Raw genomic sequence first — 20,628 nt, 5'->3', positions numbered from 1 at the left:
TTAGTTATGGAGCGTTTTTATTAATTTTATTTTTGTAAAATTATTAGTTGTAGTAAAGTTATAAGAGAATTATTTTTATGAAGCTATTGTTTGTATGGAGATTATACATTCTTTGTGTTAAATATATCAATTGTTTTTTGTAAAATTATTATTTGTATTGAAATTATAAATTCTTTAGGTTAAATGTATCATTTTTACAAAATTACTCTTTGCATTAAAATTATAAATCCTTTGAGTTGAATACATTAATTGTTTTTGTAAAATTATTATTTGTATTGAAATTATGAATCCTTTGTGTTAAATGTATCATTTTTACAAAATTACTCTTTGCATTAAAATTATAAATCCTCTGAGTTGAATACATTAATTGTTTTTGTAAAATTATTATTTGTATTGAAATTATGAATCCTTTGTGTTAAATGTATCATTTATCTTCACAAAATTATTATTTGCATTAAAATTACAAATTCTCTGTGGTAACTATATCAATTGTTTTCACAAAATTATTATTTGCATTAAAATTATAAATTCTTTACATTAAACGTATCAATTATCTCTACAAAATCATTCTTTGCGCCAAAATTATAAATCCTTTATATTAAACGTATTAATTATCTCCACAAAATCATTCTTTGCACCAAAATTATAAATCCTTTATATTAACCATATCAATTGCCTCCACAAAATCATTCCATGTATTAAAATTATAAATCCTTTGTGTCAAATGTATTAATTGCCTCCACAAAATGATTCTTTGTATTAAAATTATAAATCCATTGCGTTAAATGTATCAATTATCTTCATAAAATTATAAATCCTTTGTGGGTATAAATGTATAAATTATCCTTTGTATTAAAATTATACTTTTCATTTGCATTTCTTGAAATCTAAATTATCGTACCTTCTGAATATGTATATGTATAAAATTCTTCTAATTAAAACTTTGTCAGAAGAGTCTGAAAATGATTATAACAATGTTATGTACGAAAAATTGAAACACTCGTTATCAACTTCTTTTTTTTTCATTCTTAATTATTTTATATTTTTTTGTACCTATGGGACATGTGTATTTTATGTATGTACTTTATGTAGATATGTACATATGTTTTATTAAATTTTGTGTTATGTTATACATATTTTATTTTATTTTACATGTATGTACTTATATTTTAGGTTATGTTACGTTGTTATAATGTATTTCAATGTATAATGCATTTCTTTTCTTTATTCATTTATATTATACTGTATTCATCCCCTTTTTTATTTATTTATGCTACAATTATAATGTATTTATATTTTAGGTTATGTTACATTCTTCTAATGTATTTCTCCCCTTTATTTATTTGTTCAAGCTACAATTATAATGTATTTATGTTTTAGGTTATGTTACGTTCTTCTAATGTTGTATTTCTCCCCTTTATTTATTTGTTTAAGCTACAATTATAATGTATTTATGTTTTAGGTTATGTTACGTTCTTCTAATGTTGTATTTCTCCCCTTTATTTATTTGTTTAAGCTACAATTATAATGTATTTATGTTTTAGATTATGTTACATTCTTCTAATGTTGTATTTCTTCCCCTTATTCATTTATTTATGTTATATTATATTTCTTCCCTTTTATTTATTTATTTAAGCTACATTATATTGTATTTATATTTTATGTTATGTTAAATTCTTCTAATATTGTATTTCTTCTCTTTATTTATTTATTTATGTTACATTGTATTTCACCCCTTTATCTATTTATTTAAGCTACATTATAAAGTATTTATATTTTAGGTTATGTTACGTTCTTCCATTGTTGTATTTCTCCCCTTTATTCATTTATTTATGTTATATTATATTTCTTCCCTTTTATTTATTTATTTAAGCTACATTATAAAGTATTTATATTTTAGGTTATGTTACGTTCTTTCATTGTTGTATTTCTTCCCTTTTTCTATTTATTTAAGCTACATTATAATGTATTTATATTTTAGGTTATGTTACGTTCTTCCATTTTTATATTTCTCCCTTTTATTCATTTCTTTATGTCACATTACATTCCTCCCTTTTATTTATTCATTTATTTAAGCTACATTATATTCCTCCCCTTTATTTATTCTTCTCCATTTTATTCAAACCATAATTTCCACCTTCCTTGCTCCAAAAAACACTAAAATTGTAAATCACGTTAAACCTTCATCCCCCACACTCAATTTCTTTTTACACAAAGAAGTTATGTATGCTTCCCTCACCCCATAAACAAAAAATAGTAATTTTTGCGCTATAAATCGACATGGACCTTGTCCAATACGTAGGACTTGGGATAGCAGTTTTTTCACCGCAATCCGTGATTTTATTGACCGATTGTGATAAAAGAGGAGGAGGCATACAATTCGATGAGTATGTATTTTTTGTATGCATGTCCAGCGATTACTCTGCGACGGTTGGACCAATCGAGATAAAACCTTTTACAGCTTGTACAGAATGTTTCTTTGGTAGTTTTTCGACTTGTTTATTGTTCACTCCTGCTGCAAAAAAATTACTGCTCTCTGTGACGCTAAAAGAAAGGTTTTTTAACCTTTTGTATGTTCAATGTCAGTAGTGTTTACAGAAAATGTTTTATTTTTTTTAGGTGGGATGTTTGGGACTTGGGAAATTTTGAATTTTTAAAGTTTTTTACTTTGTCTATTTTTGATCTTTAGGGTTGTTTAGAAAAACACAATTTAGGAAATTTAGGAAAGAATTTAGGAAATTCTGAAATTTTGAATTTTGGAATTTTTGAAACTTTGGGATTCTGGAATTATTTTACTTTGGAACATTGGAACTTTACAATTTTGGGATTTGGAAATTTTAGAATTTGGAACGATTTGGGACTTTAAAATTTTTGAATTTAGAATTTTAGAATTTTTAAACAATTTGGAACTTTGGAATTATGGGATTTGAAGCTTCAGAGTTTTTTAATTTGTAGCTTTGAGATTTTGGAATTTCGAAATAGAGGAACTTCGACTTTTGGAACTTTGCAACTTTGGAACTTGAAGATTTTAAATCCCCTCACAATACCCTCCGAACACCCTGATTTTCCTAAATTACTATACTCCTAAAATTCTTAAAAATTCTACAATACTTATAGCTATCAATACGTTCAAACCTCGTTAGAACGTACATAACGTTTCCGAACGAGTTCGTATCAAACTACCACCCCGCAATTTTAATTAAAAATATCCTTTGATTGTTGTCAAAGGCCGAACAATCACGTTGGTTAACATTTTTGTCGATCCACAGACAAGTTGTCGGCGAACCGCGTGTTTGACATGCCTGCAATACAGGGAGAGTCTCGTAACGTGACTTTAAATAACTCTTAAATCTCTCTCTGCGAAAAACCCTGTCAAACAGAACTTTGTTTCCAGATTACAGTCAGACACGGTTCTGTAATTCCTTTCTTGTTCTTTTATTATCAAAATGTGGTCACCTTCAGTTTTTCAAGGGACCTAATATAACTATTTCACTTTGTATACAGCACGAAATTTTTTATGAAAAAGTATTAGAAGGGTTGGTGTCTAAAATACTTACCGAGGTGCGGAAATTTTCAATTTAAGCTTGAAGTATAATTATTTTTATTATTATTAACACTTCACACTCTGAAGAAACATTTGAAATAACAAAATAAACTTTCAGAGTGCAAAGGATTATACTTTTTTAATTTGATGACGAGTGCACGATACACGACAATCTTTTAGTTGACACGTGTGCGAACATTTCTTGCATATCCCAGTCGCGATTAACCTTTTTTAGCACTCCCGAAGGAAATAATCGAGCGGTGCTTAATCTGGCGGGCGGGCTGACCAAGCAACGCTACTACCACGTCTAATCCAGATCAAGCATTCTGTTTAACACAGCAACCACCAAAATTTGCTAGTTCTAGTTTCAGGTTTCGCATTACAAAATTTTACCATCTTCAAATATCTGCCATATTTTGCCGACCTAAGGATTAGTCGATGCTTCAGTATTTACTTTTGTACTTCATTTTCAATCTAACAGTAAATCTTCTTAGGAGTTCCCTAACATCTCATACAATCTAGTACTAGTTAATTAGATAAATAGTATCTAGATAACTAGATAACTAGTACTAACTACATGTGCAAGACACGATACCACATTCTTAAACCCATCAGACACCTTCCAACAGACCTGGTAATACTTTGAACAGAAAAGTGGAATATGGACCCATCAATGATCCATTAATGAAATACGGTCCAATGATCCGCTGACCTATGCCGCATTTAACATTCGCATTTCACTAATGTCGATTTCGAAGCCTATACGGATTCTCTGCTGCTCGTAGTGCATATTTTTTCAAATTTACTTCTAATGCTTCCTCGGTCCACAAATGTACCATTCGTACTTTGCTTCCGACAGCAACCATCCACAAAATTGCACGCGCTTTTCAAAGTCCTGTTCATGTAATTTTTAATAAACGAATAGGTGATGTTGAAATAGAACGAAGACACTCTAAGACCAGATTTGTCGAATTCTGATATGTGGATTATGGTAAAGGTGGATTCTTTGTTTTCTACAGTTTTAGCTTCGTCTATGATTTTTTTTACATTGACAATTGTATTATGAGACAGTGATCTTATAAGAATGATGCAATTATCGGATGACATGAGTGATTTAAAAATGGATATTACGGATCTATACAGATTTTTGCATGAGTTCATAATCATTGAGATCATAATCAGTTTCTAAGTGCAACATGGAACATCTCCTTTGTTGACCATTTCGATACCTCATAATTATCAATGAAAATTAATTCTTTCCTACTATATTGTTAATTTTAGGAAATCATCATTTAGACTTATACAATCCTGTTATGAAATTGATGATTTCTGAGACACGTATCTTACAAACAAAATTGTTACTATGCAAACATAACTATTAACTTCTGACCTAGTCTTAATACTTTTCTACGCAAAATTTCGTACTTTATTCAAATTCGTGAGGTATCAGGTGTACCAACTAATTCGATATCCCACCATCAATAGCTCACAATAACTTTATATCGAAATGCCTGATACTTTTCATTCAAACTTGGTATCATTCAATACATCAAAAGTGATTTATGTAGTAGCTGATGATTTCAAATGAACCTGACAATAATTTTAACCGAAATCCTCGACAATAATTTGAAACAGAACACCCGATAGTAATACACCTAGCAACAATTCGACAGGAATACAATTCCATTGAAAAACTGAAGGTGACCTTCGTACTTGTGCGAAAGGACGCAGTAACGAGAAAGGGACCGCGTTGGTGAAAAGCGTTTAACTTTCGTATACAAAATTTGTTTATCAAAAGTTAGCGACTGAAGTCAGGTTAGTAGCGTAACTTACCAAAATACGGCCCGTGGTGGTTTGTCCAGAAATCAGTTCACCGGCCCAGTCCTTGGCTTCGGTCATAAAAGTCCCCTCGAACTCCTTGCCCTGGCGGCTCGTCTTCTGCTCCTTCTGCTTCGGGTCATTTGGAGCGAACTCGGGTTCCTTGCGACAGCAGAGGAAGGCGAACGCACGCCAGAGGAGCACGATCAGCAGCCCGGCGAGGAAAGTGAAGATGCTCGATAGTAGGAAGCACCACCATTTCCGTTCCTTCAGGCAGTCGTCTACCGGGGGCTGCTCGGTCGCCTCTTCGGTCGTCATTACGGTGGATCTCTGCTGCCCCCGGGTCACACATTCACCGGCGACTATGACAAGCAGCGGCCAACGGTGCGCTCTTTATGCGCTTCATACTTCCGTGCTGCCACGGGTCGTAGCACGCCACGCTGCAACTCTCTCCACGCACCTCCTCCGAACCCCAAAACGTTTCCCACCAGAACAACTTCCGTTAATCCTCCTTGAACCTTCTCCCGTTTAACTCACGCACGCACCAACAACGATCACCACCATATCACAGCCCCCCACCCCCCAGCCCCACCAGTATAACAAAAATTCCTTACCACACCAATTCTGTTGTCCCCCTAAGACCCAGCGAGGCGAACCTCCCCGACACCTCCTTCCCTCGATTTCCCTCACTCACTCACTCCGCTTTTCCTCTTGCCGTCTCGTCCATGAACCAGGTCCGACTGTCATGTGCGGATCGTCGACGGGTTCTCCGGACTCGTCTGGAGTCCGAGCAAGTTTACGAGCAAGGATCAGCAGGACTCTCGACACGCTCGGCGGCAGCTGATGCCGCCGCCGCCGCCGCTAATCTTGCGGGTAGTTCCGATGTCGAAAGGGGGAGAATCAGAAAACAAGAAAACAAGCCACTGACACCACTGCGATGTATCCACATACGTGTACGCGTGTTTACGTATACATGTATGTATATATATTTATATGCACACATACATACATATACGTGTACGTGCGTGGGCGCCTGAGGATGCGTTCTGTGTGCTCCGTGCGTATGTGTGTGTGTGTGCGTGTACGTGTATGTGTGTGTGTGTGTGAGATGTGTGCACGCGCACCCTTGTATATTATATTATATGTGTGTATATATAAATATATATATATACTTGTATTTCTTTCTTTCTTTTCTTTCTTTTTTTTTTACGTATATGTATATCGTTATAATATCAAACTGGAATCCATGGGATCGTACGCGGGCGAAACGCGGTCCCCGAGCACCGGGCAAAAAAACTATTCCGTGTTGAACGCGCGTGTGTCCCGCTTCCTTAACCTACTCGACTGTACCACCGACGACGACGACGACGACGACGGCGACGACGGCGATGAGGACGACCGAGTGTTCCGACGACCATACCACTGCTCTGCAGCAATCAATACGCAACAATGGACCGGGACCAATAAGCTCGGAGCTTTTCCTGACGTAGACGCACGCTCCCTCGCTACACTTCATCCCCCACCAGTTCCCTCTGCCCCCCCTCTCGAGCTTTCGTTGCGGAGCTTAACGACAGAGGACGCTACGGGCGATCCGACGTTGCGCCAAAACAGATCTAACCCTTGTTGGATCAACTTGCGATTCGACTACTTATTATTGCTGCGGCACTTTTCGCTCCTGGCGTCTCGTCCGATACGTATTTGCGTCGTTTAACGCTCGCCGATTTATTCGAACAGAAATTGTCGTTACGCGTGAACGAGCCGAGTTTGCCGAAGGGAAATTTCCTTGTATTTTTGTTGGCTCGTATATACAGGGTGCTCTACAAAACTGGGACAGCTTATGGCTACTGAATCGTAGACGATAGAAACACTGTCGTTAGGCGAAGTAACGAGCGTCAGAAGTGGGGCTTTACTCTCAATAGAAACGTATATTCTTTTTTAAAACTCGATTCTCGTGTTCTTTATAGAAAAAGTATTAAAGAAGTTTAAAGAAGTACTAAAGAAGAAGGAACATGATAAAGCTTGTTGAAAATATATAGGAGTTTAGGGACTGTTTAAAGGAAGTTTGAAAAAGTACAAGTCTAGAAAGACCCTAGGGAAAATTTCTAAAAACTTAACCTAAACTAATGTCTTAGCAAAGTGTGAGAAACCCTAAGAAAAATTTAGGGATGTCCAGAGAATATTTAGGGAAATCTAGGAAAGCCTATGAACAATTTAAAGATATCTAGTTAGAATCCACGAAAGTTTGAAGACATCTAGAAAAAGTCTGGGGGAATATAAAAAGATTCAAAGAATGTTTAGTGACAGTTTAAATAAAGTCTAGGGAAATATAAAATATGTCCAAAGTGAGGAAAAGTCCTGTGAAATCTAGGGAATTTGTGGAGAATGTATAGAAAATCTAGGGATGTTCTGGAGTTTTAAAAAATCTAGGGAAATTTATGAAAAACCTAGGGAGACAGAACCTAGTGAAAATCTAGGGAAAGTATAAAGAAAATAAAATTCAGAAGTATCTAGGGAAAATCTAGGGAAATCTATTAAAATTTGGAGAAGTAAGGAAAAACTAGGGGAACCTAGAAGAAACCTAGGAACCCCTAGGAAAAATGGGGGAAACCCTAGGAAAAAAAAGCCTAGAAGTTCCTAGGTTTTGAAGTAAACGTAAATGTAGGGAAATAAATAATTTAGATAATATAAAAAATATATAACTGCAATAACAAATTTGTCGAACGTCATAAAAATTTAAAAATGTAATTTATGTTAAGAGAAGAGAGCCATAGTTGCACTGAATAAAAAAGATAAAAACGTAGTTTACGTAGTTTGCTTGAAAGTGAACCTTATTAAACCGTATAAAGTTTTTGTCGAACACTTCTGCCCATCTTCGATTACAAAAGAACTATAGCTTGTCCTAGTTTTTAGGATTACCCTGTACATGACTTGGCACATAACATTTGCATTTTTCTATGGCCTGGCGTCCCTTAAAATTACAAATTACGATGTAATTTGCATTTGTAATTACATCGTGCTTAAAATGCACTTAGAAAACAATTAGAAAATTCATCTTTACTTTTAATCATATTGTACGAAGTATTATTTATCGAATGTTTGAATTCTATATACTAAACTATTTAAAATATCTATTTTATCAAATCATTTTTATAGAATGATATTAAATTAATAAAGAGATGTTAATTATGTCATAAGATATTAATTTAAATTATTTAAGTATGTTATATATAGTTTACTGTTAAATAATAATATATAACTCTAAATAATATAAATTGTTTCTTAAATCTTTTTTATAGGAAAAAATTATCTGATTCGAATTTTATAGTCTTCATATTATGAACTTCAGTTTATAAATGTTACCAGTACTGTTGGTGTTTTGCTTTTTTTTTAATAATAGATTGAAATTATCGATTTTTCCTTTTGACAACATCACGACTGTCAGACAGGAGCGGAACTAGAAGCTTCACTTGAGGGAGCTTCAATGTTCTCATATTTTTGAATTTGTGTCCTAGTAGTTTAAATATTTTAGCAATTTTACATTTCATTTTACATTAAAATTACAACTCATAAACAATTACAATAATTACAATATTATAAATACAATGTTTGAAGAAACTACGATATACTCTTGTTATATTGCCGCTATTTATATTGCACGGTGGAGCTAACCGTCGCACAAGCATTAACTTGTACCATTGATGTGCCCATCACCGCCATAACGCATGATCTCAAACATTTTAATTATAAAACTTTCGATTCTCAAATCTATACTCTTTCAAACTTAAAAGTGAAAGTTCTCGAATTAAAAAATTTTTAAATTCACAAATTGTTATTAGTAAGTTTCGATTTTATAGATTTATAAATTTTTGAATTATAATTTTACAAATCTAGAAGACTAAAAATTGAAAACAGTTTGAATTTGTTAACTGTCAAACATTGTATGTATATTATGTAACATCTCTTTGTATATTGCGTATTCTGATCATTTTATACTCTAATTCCGTCCATGGCAATATAACAAGACTCTATTGTACTCACCAATGTCCGCGAAAGCACAGCACTTGTACCTTTATATACCGCACTATCTATAATTTATACAATACTATTAAAATCAGACGAGTATAAGCCTCTGCAATATTAAATATATACATGTAATTTATGTATACACAAATTACAGTTATTTGAAAAAGAATACCAATACTGAATTCTTTTTCTTTTACAATATAACTAATTATAAAACATAAACGTAATACCGCAATAGTTGTTTCAATCCTTTCTTCTTCATAATTCGATAAAATTATCATACTCTGCATACTAATATGTGTTATATTGCGTTTTTTGAACTTTTCTTCTGTAACGTTTGCAATACGTAATTTACACGAAAGAGTGGCTGAGTTGCCATATCTCTCTAATATCTAATTAATGGTCGCGAGTAATCGATATGTAGTGATGAATCGAGTTTTGCACAGTACGTTCTAGTAAATAAAATATGTGTTATTGTTTACAATTGTTAGAAATACTGCTGTATGACAATATAATTTAAAATTTGAGATAAAAGGAAGTAGAAAGAGGTGGTATAATTTAAAAATAACAGGAGAATCAAAATGTCAGAAGAAAAAATTGAGAGGTATTTATAAAATCCATATATACGTATAAAATTATATTTACGCAAATCGTCATGAACCTTTTTCTATATCTGTTTGCTAAATACTTTATGTTATAATGATATTATTATAGTTCCTGTTTTAAGGTTATGTATTATTCCCATACCATAAATTATATTTCAAAATAAATAAATTCTTTTAGTCCAATCGATAAAACAGAAGTGGCGCAAATTGAATCCATGGAAGATAAGATAAAAATAAAACAAGATGATAAAAGTAAACAAAAACATAAACAGGAGGATGCTATTGAAAAACCTAATGGTCGAACGAATAATAATGAAAATAGCAATTGTTATTGGTAACATTAAAATTTGTATATCTATACGTATAATGTATACAAATAATTAAAGCAAAATGTTACAAACTTGCATAATTTTTCAGTGGCAAGGACAGAAATCTAAATATTATAGAATTACTATGTGCTAGCTGCTCGAGATGGTTCCACGAATCTTGTATCGGTTATCAATTGGGTAAATTGGTACCCTTTATGATGAATTATATATTCATGTGCAAAAATTGTTCCCCTACGGGTTTAGAAAGTTTCAAGAAGAATCAAGCACGTAAGAATATGTTTGATAACTTATACTTATGTGAAACGATGAAAGAAAATTTATACAATTCTTATTGTTTTAGCATTTCCACAAATGTGTGTAACGGCAATAGCAAACTTACTACAAATGTCTCAGAAAGAAAATGAACAGAAAACACTTTTTCATAAGGACAAAGACATTATTCCTTTCATTGAATGTCATTGGGACAGTATGACTACTATGCCACGCAGAGTTACTCAATCCTGGCATGCGACGGTAAATCACTAGTTTTTATACTGTTACTAATATGTAACTGCCCACATACAGTTTGATGTAAATAAGTATAAGTTGTACAGTTAAGTTGTAGACCACAGTCTTTCAATTTTTTATGTATTTTTCTGTTTAATAAAATATTTTTTTTGAAAATGTATCACTTAAAAATTATTTTTAATATAAGCATAATAATTATGTTAATGCAGATACATAGGGCCCTATTAAAAGATGTTGGATCACTGTTCACTATTGATGACAGTGCTTTGGAAGGTCAATTATTTGGACTTACATGTTCTGATCTTCAAACAATAAAACCTAACTATGAAGCAATGATTAAAGGTGGCCATTTAAAAGTAACTGAAATGGGTGTTCAACATGTTAGTAAGTATAACTACAATATGAAATCTATAGTAAGAAATAAGTTCAAAATTTACATATTGTTAAGAAATAATAATTATAATTTTATTGTTCTTTGATGACATATAAATGGGAAGTAGTCATGTTTGCAGATATGCAAGAAAGTTATATATTTGTATCTCCTTTTATCTTTTGGCTCTTGGTAGAGAAATCTTTTTCTTTTAGTTATTCCTTATCTTATCAAGAAATGAATCAGTACGATATCATACTGCTTGTTTGATCATAATGCCTATAACTTTAATACATTTTCTTTCTTAATAAATTCTGTATTATGATTTATCATTAACTCAATACAGAGAAAACTTATTAATCAAATTTACACATCATTCTACTTTGTTATAGTAAGCTAGTTTACTCTTTCAATAATGAAAGTGTGAACCATTAAAGTTGATATTGTAGAGTCAGTTTTATAAGTGTAATTATGGAATATTTAGTGCCACTCAGTGGAGGCCTTCGCGGTCGCAATGCGAAACGCAAATTTCCTGGAGAAGGAGCGGGTACGGGTCCTGGGAAAAAGGGTAGAGGTTCGGATATGACAGCTCCTAAATTACCTGCTCATGGATATCCTCTAGAACATCCTTTTAATAAGGACGGTTACAGATATATCCTTGCTGAACCAGATCCCCATGCACCTTTTAGACAGGTACAGTGCTATATTACTTTTTAGTTACAAATTCATCATGTAACATATAATGTCTTTTCATAGGAATTTGATGAAAGTAGTGATTGGGCTGGAAAACCTATCCCTGGTTGGTTGTATAGGGCTCTAAGTCCAAGTACAGTTTTGCTTGCTTTACACAATCGGGCTCCACAACTCAAAGTTTCTGAGGACAGATTGGCAGTCACTGGGGAAAAAGGCTATTGCATGGTCAGAGCAACTCACAGTATGTGGGAATCAATTAAGTTAATGAACATACATTAAACATCTTATAACTAGATTAAATTGCGTTCTTACAATTTTTATATTAATAACATATGATGCTTTTCAGATGTAAGTAGAGGAACATGGTATTGGGAAGCTACTATTGAAGAAATGCCCGAAGGATCGGCTACTAGACTAGGCTGGGGTCAAGAATATGCTAACCTACAGGCTCCACTTGGTTATGACAAATTTGGATACTCTTGGAGATCTAGGTACAATGAACTAAAACATTATAATAGAATAACTAAATCAATATGTATTTAATGTTGATTTTGCTACCGTTAAGAAATAAATAGATAATGTTACTGTTGGCAGAAAGGGTACGCGATTTCATGAAAGTAGAGGCAAACACTATAGCAATGGTTATGGAGAGGGTGACACTTTAGGTTTTCTAATACTTCTACCTGATACACATGATGCATCACATTTACCAAATACTTATAAGGATCGAGTAAGTAGAAATTCGAATCAATGTACATTATTTTTGTATTGTCTTTTAATTAATGTTTATATAACAGCCCTTAGTTAAATTTAAAAGTCATCTTTACTATGAAGAGAAAGATCAAGTACCTGAAGCGCTTAAGGCTTTGAGACCGCTGGAAGGAAGTAAAATTATATTTTACAAAAATGGAGTAAATCAAGGAGAAGCTTTTATTGATATTAATAAAGGGGCCTACTATCCTACTATCTCAATTCATAAAAGTGCTACAGTTTCTGTGAATTTTGGGCCAAATTTTAAGTATCCGCCTTCAAATATTGCTTTCAGAGGGGTATGTACAATGGTAATAAAATTAAAGATATATCTATGTATCAAATTTATAAATTATTTATATTTCATAGATGCATGACAGAGCGGAAGAAACAATAGCGGAACAATGTATGGCTGATATGCTTTATTTCACCGAAAACGAAGGGAAATTAAGACTGGATACTTTTGCTTTATGACATTAATGTATTTTTTATTTTCGAATTCATTTTTATTTTTGATTAAATATATTGATCATCACGTACTAAGTTCAACAATTTACAATTATATCATTTGAGTTTCATTTATTCGTTTTAAGAAATTTGATTAACACAAGATAATTCGATCTATTTTCCAAAACCACCTCGACAAGCTGGACTTGGAGTTACTTTACTATTGTCTTCCCATTGAGTAGGTGTCTTTGCCTTTATAAATAAACAATTAGAAAGATTTAATTTTTAATTTCGTTCTATTAACTTTGTTTAAACTATTTTTATAAAACTTACTACAATCGACAACGCGTGTACGCTGCCCTCCAGTTCTTCTTGCAATAATTCATTTACCATTTGATGGCGCTAAATGGAAAATGTTAAAGTTTTACTACTTAATACTAAGAATAAATACTGACTAGTTATACTTAGTTTAACCTATTCGTTCTTTTGAACAAATACTTTGCAATGATAAAATCTCTTATATAAAAGATAAATACTAGTATAACTTTAAAATTAGACTAAATTAATTTAGAACAATGATGTTGCAAATTCTTACCTTGAGAAGAGGTTTGTCCACAAACTTGTCAGATACAACAATTACTTTAAAATGAGTTTCAGATCCTTTAGGAACATTGTGCATATATGATTCATTTATTATTTCAATATGAGATGGATTTAAAGAATTTGTTAGTTTTGTTCTTATTGAATGTTCTACTGGATTATTTGTTGCTATAGTACTCATTTTTTGTAAAAATACCACTGCTTTTGCATACCCTGTAAATAGCATAAATGTTTTATATTTATAAAATGAAGTCATATACAATCTAGAGCATATAATATATTGATCATTTAAATAAGAACAAAATGCTCCAATATTTTTACAAAATTTTTTTCAGGCTGAGCATGAAACATGCATATCAATTTGATTAATATGGAATTGTACATTTACATATTATCAAAAATTATTCTGTCAAATCAATTTACTATGCTAAATATTTATGCTTTCTAATTGTAATTGCGAGTAACAATATTTACAGATAGAGTATATGGAAGACTAAAATATTTTTATGATAAGAATACTACTCAAGTTCCTAGCATGGCTCATTTTGAACAATTAATGCCATGTTATCCTATCATAAGAACATACAAATGTTAACAAAACGATGTATTAAACGTATCGGAAGGAAACTATATCAAAAAGTAAACAGTAGCTTTTACTTTCTGCTATAAGAGATTAGAAAATTTTATATTATTATTTGTATTCAGAATAAAACATTATATAGAAACAAAATAAACAATATATCATTAAATTAAACAAAGAGTTATTCAGAAACGTATAAGTTGCGTTTCTTCAATTTGAATAATGATAAAACTTAACCTATAAAATTTAATATTAAAAAGGAAAAATAGTATCAACATAAAAAAATATTATGCCATTTGTCTCTTTAAACTTTAATAGTCATAATATAATTAGTATACAAATAAATTATGATACATTAATACAGATAGTAAAATAAAACCTAACCTATATGTTAACCTAACCTGTAAAACTTGATATCATAAAGATTGCAGGATTTACGACATAAAAAGTAATTACTCACTTTTTCCTATTGTTACGACAGTCTTATACATTTATTAAATTATATTATATTATTTACAAATAAATTATTTGAGAATGTATAATTGGAAATGTAAGTTTGGTCATATGACAACAATTATAACATTGCGCAGTTTCTTTTGTTCTAAAAATATTGAATACTTTAGTTTGCTACTAAATTTCAAAATTTATTTCAATTTTTATAAAAAAGTGAGGATATGATTATGTTTATATAGGTTATATACTGAATAATAGAATTATGCATAAAAAAAATGTAAATTTGAAATGCGTTTCGTATCATTATTTAATACAAATTAATACAATACAATATAATACAACTTTGTATATTTTTGCGAATATAGTAACATTAACTTTTATTTTGTGAATATTTAAATTTATGACCTAAATTGCGCGCCAAAATTTGAATAAATGACTACGGTCTTCATTATAGACCAATTATTAATTATTGTTTTGTAAAAAGAACGTAAAAAGAAGAAAATCTCTCTAATCTCTAACGACATTAGTTTTTGTGATTTGTAAGGAGGGGAATAGAGGAAAGAAAAATCTTGAATATTTCAACTAAATCAATACTTTTAGCTTTAACTAATTTTTCTTATGGATAAAGGAGAAGTTTGTTTTTAAATAAAATAATACAGAATTCATCCTTTGAATGCTTTATTTAATATTGTGTTCAGACAGATACTTATAAGGAAAAATTCAAACTGCGCCAGAAAATTATTAAGTTTTGAACAATATCAAGTGACTAGGTGATGGACTCCAACTTCCATCAATATTTCATCTATAAAAACATTATTTTATTATACACGGTTGTAGGCACATTATTAACTCTTAAAATATTTTTTTTCTTATCCCGTTAAAATATTGTGTCATCACATTGGCGATAAACAAACAATATCATAACATATTTACATTTTACAACATTTCTAGTAAAGAAGTAAAAAGTTGGGCTATACGAGAAAAGGTGATGTAGTTTTTAGCGTACAATAAAATATTGCTATAATTTGTTGAAATAATTTTCCCTGCGTTCATTATTATCATTACTTTCATTTTACCGTTGTTCTGCTTATAAATATTAATTTAACCGTAATTGCATAAATTTACAAGCACAAAATGTACGTTTAATACAAAAACAAATAATTTGACTAAAATAAAACGTAGTTCCATCATTAAATAAGTTTATTTTTAACAATTTAATTCGATCAAATTATCACCACGTTCCGAAAATAAAAGTATTGCTCAGTATAATGAAATTAAAATATCATATCAGTATGTACGTAATTATGAGCTCAATATGAGCTGTTGAATGATGTCGAGAATCTTAAATTGGCCTAAGTTACAAGTATCTACAAAATACTACATCATTTCCACTTTTAAATTTAAGGAAATGATTCTGCTCGCGAATGCGTATTCGTATCAGCATCGTTTTCCCGCATTTTCCTTTGAAAAGAATAGCGGTATTTTACTTTAACGGTCGGCCATCATAAGAATAATTATAAGTAGTTCATATACTTTCATTGCTTTATACATCTATTTACACATACAACTAAGCTGCCAGTAAGGAAATGATGTAAAAGAGAAAAAACCCTAAGGAAGGCAGCTCCTACGGTTGTATATTCTCAGGTATACATTAATACTAGCGATTCGAAATGATTTCTCACCATTAATCATGTAAAAACGTACAGAAAAGCTACGAGGTAACTCGTGTTGTCGTACTCGTTACGTTTCAGTCTCATAAGGATTTTTTGACGCCATTGCCCTGCGCATCGAAGCCTAGTAACTCCTAACCTTTCGCATATTCAAAGAAGATTTTCTTTTCGATTCATCAGCTTACGCTTTCGATATACATGGTTCACGGTGTGTCTGTGTGTGTATGATACAAAATTATCTTAACAGTGGCTCTATATGTTATCACAAAAATATTGAAGATCAGGGTATCGAGTTATTTTTAATTCGTACAGAAAATATTTTTAGGCACTTTTTGATATGTCTCGAAATAGATATGGACCTTATCAATTTCTTTCATAATTTGTTTTCTATTTTATACGAAACTACCTCATTATTCGAACCCCTATCGCTCCTTCGTTTACGCTAAAATACAAGTTTTCTTCTTTTTCTATTTATACAATCCCTATCTTACAAGCAGGAGAGCGTCGATTACTAAGTGGAAGGTTCGCAGATACAGACAACGATATATACAATGACGCTGGATGTCAATATACATAGATTGTCTTTAGCTGATCCTTTAGTTCAGGAGGAATGGCACAAGTCTCCGACTCCGGCTTCCTTTTTACCAAGCGGCGCCAGCGCCCCCCGATATTCTTACGAAAGCCCTTCGCGAATCCAGACCTATCCGACGGTAATGCGTGCACAAGGGTATCCTGAAATACAACACACGAGGTTATTTATACACAATCGCAACTACGCATCACGAATTTACATTTGCAATTGGAAAACTACTTTCGAGAATTGGCGTGATTGACCGTTGATAATCTTTGTGCCGACACAGCTTGCAATCAGTGTAGAATTTAAGGTGACCCTCAGAAAACTTACGGTACAAAAGAAATTTAATACCGCTTTTATTCATTCGTAATTTAATTTCAATTATTTTATAACTTGCTCGTAAAATTGTTTCGTGTATTTGTCTTTTGTTCGACACTTACATAAGAAGCAAATTACAAAAACGTGTAGAACGGTTAGTTCATAAATCATCCGTAAATTCGAACCGCACGTGTTCGCAGTGATAAGGTGCCGTGAAAAGAAACAAATGAAGACTTTTACAATATAATACGATCACACGAAGTGATCTACGAGGCATAGAATACGTTGACTCGACTGAAAAAGCAGGATACGACGCTTGGTGTATCCGGGCGCGACGTTACGAAACCGACCACCAGGGGCCAAAGAGCGAGAAAGAGACAGAATATGAACAAACACGAAAACCGTTGAACAGAAGTGGATGTGACCGTGATAGATGATACATGAACAGAAAAGAGACAGGATCCTTGTTAACCGGAATTTAGAAAGGGACTCGGACAAAGGAAGGACTCCGACTGGCCGACTTCGAATTCAACGACCGATGGCATACAGGTTTCTAATCGTATAGTTCATGAAATGTTAGACGTGCAAACTGAAGTTTGAAGATATTGAAGTCAGTCAGGGACCTTAGGTGGCGGTGGAAGGGGAGCGGAGTAAAGGCCAGGGATTGAAAATACGTTTGGACGTGTTTCCCGCGAAATACCATAACAAAATTACAGGAATATTGCCAATATCGTCAAGGAGAGACGCATTATTTTGTCGACTACCAGACAGCTGCACCCTGTACCAAAATCTGGCCGCTTGGCAAACGGTCGTTAGACGCCCACCCACGTTAAATTTAGAGACGGCACGAGGGGTGAAAGCAGGTTTTTAGATGTGCCTATACATTCAAAACACCAAATATAGCGTCTTTCGCGATATGTCAGACGTGCCGTTGCGGTTCGTATAGCATAATCACGCGATACAGCGTGCTCGATCGTTAACGCTTTAACGGCGCCACAGTTGTGTTCTAGAATGTTTAAAATACTAGAATCAGCTTGAAATATTGCGAAGTATGACTAAAACTGTACCACGTAACGCGATGACGTCAGTAATTATAGTTACAAATTGAAATATTCGGCCGTTTCCACGTATTGGTTACATAACCTATAAAAAAATGGAGGCAACCCGTCACCAACATTTCTAATTTTATACTTTTCGAAATAAGATTCGTTATATACGGAAGAGGTGCTGTTATTATTGTATATCTATATTTCAAGAGTGATCGAATTAAAAATACCACGTTATTTTATTTAAATCTATTGCAGCGTTTGGATTTCAAACTATCGATATAATTCGATACAATTGCTGAAAAAAAAGATCGAAGTAAAATATAATATATAATTTTTTATCGATTTATAAATTCTTGTTTGAGTTTCAAGCTATATAATTCGACACATCAATTAAAAAAGATTGAAGTACAATATAATACATAATTTAATATATGTAAAAATAATATAATACATATAATTCAATTTATCGAAAGTATTAAATCAAGTGTAAGATCGAAATAAAATAAAAAGATTGAAGTAAACTATAATACATAATTTAATACATATAAAAATAACATAACACATATAATTCGATTTACCGAAAGTATTAAATCGAGTATAAGATCGAAGTAAAATACAACACGTGTTTTATCGAAATTTCTCGTTCGAACTTCAAACCTAACCTAACTTAACTTACCCTGTAACTTTATCATTCGAATCTATTCTTGTTCGAAACTCGAAGCCGAACTTCCTTGAGGTAAGAACTCGTTTCAAGTTCGAACAAGAATAAATAGATTTGAACGATAAAATTTCGCGCCTAGGTTAAGTTGAAATTCAAACAGTCCCCATTTCGTCATACCGTCAAGTGTCGCGAGATCTCGAAAACAGCACCTCTAGCAGGAAATCGATAGAATCGGTAAGAATTAATCATATTGTGACGTATCGAAACGTAAGAAAGAGCATCTTATCGTACTTCCGCACAAGACTAGTCACCTCGTGCCAGTTTTAACGAACGTCATATCTATGAACACCCGGTATAGCGTCGATGACGTAGATAATAAACGTAACAAGGTTTATAAATGGTAATAATCAAGATTGGCGAACCGATTCCAGAATCGGAACTCGTAACGTGACTAAATACGGAATACACTTATATCCCGTTCTAGAAAAGGTTCGTACACGCAATAGAACTACTTGTGATAAGAATAGTTGAAAAACTAGCAGATGTATAATAATGGAAAATGCGGTAAAGATTCGTGTCGGTAAGTGGAGCATGAAACTGAAACATACGGTGGTGTTAACGTAACGGCAACAAAGCTTCGGTGAAGTGGCAACGTTGCCGATTGTTTGGGATTTTTCTGGCGGCAAGCCTCGTAGTGAGCCTCGACCTTACAACTCGTTTGCCAGGCCGTCTGCTCGTATGCCTCGTCCTTGGAGGATCGATAGCGCCATCGACTATTATTAATAACCACAATTTTCAAAGGTCTTACCGTCACCAGGTTTATCCTGGAACGTTGATACGTCTTTATACACGGAACACGCTATTCCTCTCTATATATGTTACCGTCAAAGTTACTGAATGTCCATTATGTAACAATTGACAGGAATATTAAAATCTACTGTTTGTGGCAAATGTACTATTACTAAATTATATATAACTTGTAATTTTTACCTTGTTATGTTTAAAAAATAAAAACAGTTAACAGTAAATAAATTACCTAACAAGAACTTATCTAACAAGAAATTTTACCAAGTTATGGTAAATAAATTATTTTGTGAATTTTAATATTAAATCAACTGTAATTTTATTCTGATATGAAGAACAAATTCAAAAGATCACCCTTTCCTTTAAGAGTACAAAATTAAAAAGATTGTCTTAAACAATTGGAAATTATTTAAACTCACAAATGTTTGCAATATACAAGATAGTTAATGGTAATGGATGCAATCTGTATGGAGATAAAAAATGACTTTATAATTTGTTTTTATCGCACAATTTGTGCCCCTAATAAAAAAGATTGATCACATTAACAGATAAAAAAATTGACTGATAAGGAACAAGCTCAGTTACGTAAAGGAATTACTTGAAAATATCCTCAATTTTCTGCATATTTGAATATAATGATTTGAAAATTTAATAAATGAGAATAAAAGTTAAAATGATGCTGATAATTCATTTTGAGGAGATAAATCAGTGTTTATTTTAGCGACAAGTATCTTTGAAGACAGAATATTAAATGTTAGATGTCACGTGTTCCAAATAAAGATGCAGCAAAAATAACTATCTGTTACGTTATCTGAAATTTCAATATTCTGCTA

General features: G+C 32.3%; 4 protein-coding genes and 1 long non-coding RNA gene across 44 annotated transcripts in view; 1 reads left to right on the top strand and 4 right to left on the bottom strand.

Annotated features, from left to right (window-relative positions):
- The window catches only part of slo (calcium-activated potassium channel slo), a 139,511-nt gene extending 133,831 nt beyond the window's left edge, over positions 1-5,680 (bottom strand). For all 37 annotated transcript variants that reach the window (XM_076532436.1, XM_076532439.1, XM_076532433.1 and 34 more), the window contains exon 1: positions 5,378-5,680. In XM_076532436.1, coding sequence (XP_076388551.1) covers positions 5,378-5,680 — 303 coding nt within the window. The remainder of the gene's footprint in view (positions 1-5,377) is intronic.
- On the bottom strand, positions 5,627-9,734 carry LOC143264580 (uncharacterized). The gene is made up of 3 exons (XR_013038356.1): positions 9,616-9,734; positions 9,401-9,447; positions 5,627-6,294 (listed from the first exon to the last, which is right to left on the bottom strand). It is a non-coding gene; the product is annotated as an uncharacterized LOC143264580 (long non-coding RNA).
- A 65-nt stretch (positions 9,735-9,799) lies between these two features.
- On the top strand, positions 9,800-13,201 carry ash2 (set1/Ash2 histone methyltransferase complex subunit ASH2). Its single transcript, XM_003703151.3, has 11 exons — positions 9,800-9,989; positions 10,169-10,324; positions 10,408-10,586; positions 10,660-10,832; positions 11,036-11,210; positions 11,681-11,889; positions 11,953-12,130; positions 12,236-12,380; positions 12,484-12,619; positions 12,687-12,938; positions 13,009-13,201. The coding sequence occupies exons 1-11, from the start codon at positions 9,967-9,969 to the stop codon at positions 13,111-13,113; spliced, it is 1,731 nt and encodes a 576-aa protein (XP_003703199.1). The 5' UTR covers positions 9,800-9,966; the 3' UTR covers positions 13,114-13,201.
- On the bottom strand, positions 13,192-14,883 carry LOC100880715 (bolA-like protein DDB_G0274169). Of its 2 annotated transcripts, none has more exons than XM_003703158.3 (4): positions 14,727-14,883; positions 13,682-13,899; positions 13,420-13,488; positions 13,192-13,338 (listed from the first exon to the last, which is right to left on the bottom strand). In XM_003703158.3, exons 1-4 carry the CDS (start codon positions 14,755-14,757, stop codon positions 13,261-13,263), a joined length of 396 nt encoding a protein of 131 aa, XP_003703206.1. In that variant the 5' UTR covers positions 14,758-14,883; the 3' UTR covers positions 13,192-13,260. The 2 variants fall into 2 exon arrangements, with proteins under 2 accessions (XP_003703206.1, XP_076388603.1); XM_076532488.1 differs by lacking the exon at positions 14,727-14,883 and adding an exon at positions 14,161-14,375.
- Positions 14,884-15,380: 497 nt separating this feature from the next.
- LOC100878706 (uncharacterized) overlaps positions 15,381-20,628 on the bottom strand; it is a 94,760-nt gene continuing 89,512 nt past the window's right edge. For all 3 annotated transcript variants that reach the window (XM_003703140.3, XM_012284898.2, XM_012284899.2), the window contains one exon: positions 15,381-17,121. In XM_003703140.3, the coding sequence (XP_003703188.1) occupies positions 16,954-17,121 (168 nt within the window). In that variant the 3' untranslated portion in view covers positions 15,381-16,953. The remainder of the gene's footprint in view (positions 17,122-20,628) is intronic.

The sequence above is a fragment of the Megachile rotundata genome, chromosome 6 (assembly GCF_050947335.1).
Source record: "Megachile rotundata isolate GNS110a chromosome 6, iyMegRotu1, whole genome shotgun sequence".
In the NCBI taxonomy this organism is placed as follows: domain Eukaryota; kingdom Metazoa; phylum Arthropoda; class Insecta; order Hymenoptera; family Megachilidae; genus Megachile; species Megachile rotundata.
The sequence above is the reverse complement of the archived record's forward strand: the minus strand, read 5'-3'. Positions and strand labels throughout refer to the sequence as shown.

Coding starts and splice junctions, on each gene's coding strand:
- ash2 (XM_003703151.3), top strand. CDS start 9,967: ATGTCAGAAGAAAAAATTGAGAG. Junction 10,833..11,035: donor CTCAATCCTGGCATGCGACG/GTAAATCACTAG, acceptor ATGTTAATGCAG/ATACATAGGGCCCTATTAAA. Junction 12,620..12,686: donor CAAATACTTATAAGGATCGA/GTAAGTAGAAAT, acceptor TTTATATAACAG/CCCTTAGTTAAATTTAAAAG.
- LOC100880715 (XM_003703158.3), bottom strand. CDS start 14,757: ATGTATAAGACTGTCGTAACAATAGGAAAAA. Junction 13,489..13,681: donor TGGACAAACCTCTTCTCAAG/GTAAGAATTTGC, acceptor TTTTCCATTTAG/CGCCATCAAATGGTAAATGA. Junction 13,339..13,419: donor TACACGCGTTGTCGATTGTA/GTAAGTTTTATA, acceptor TTATTTATAAAG/GCAAAGACACCTACTCAATG.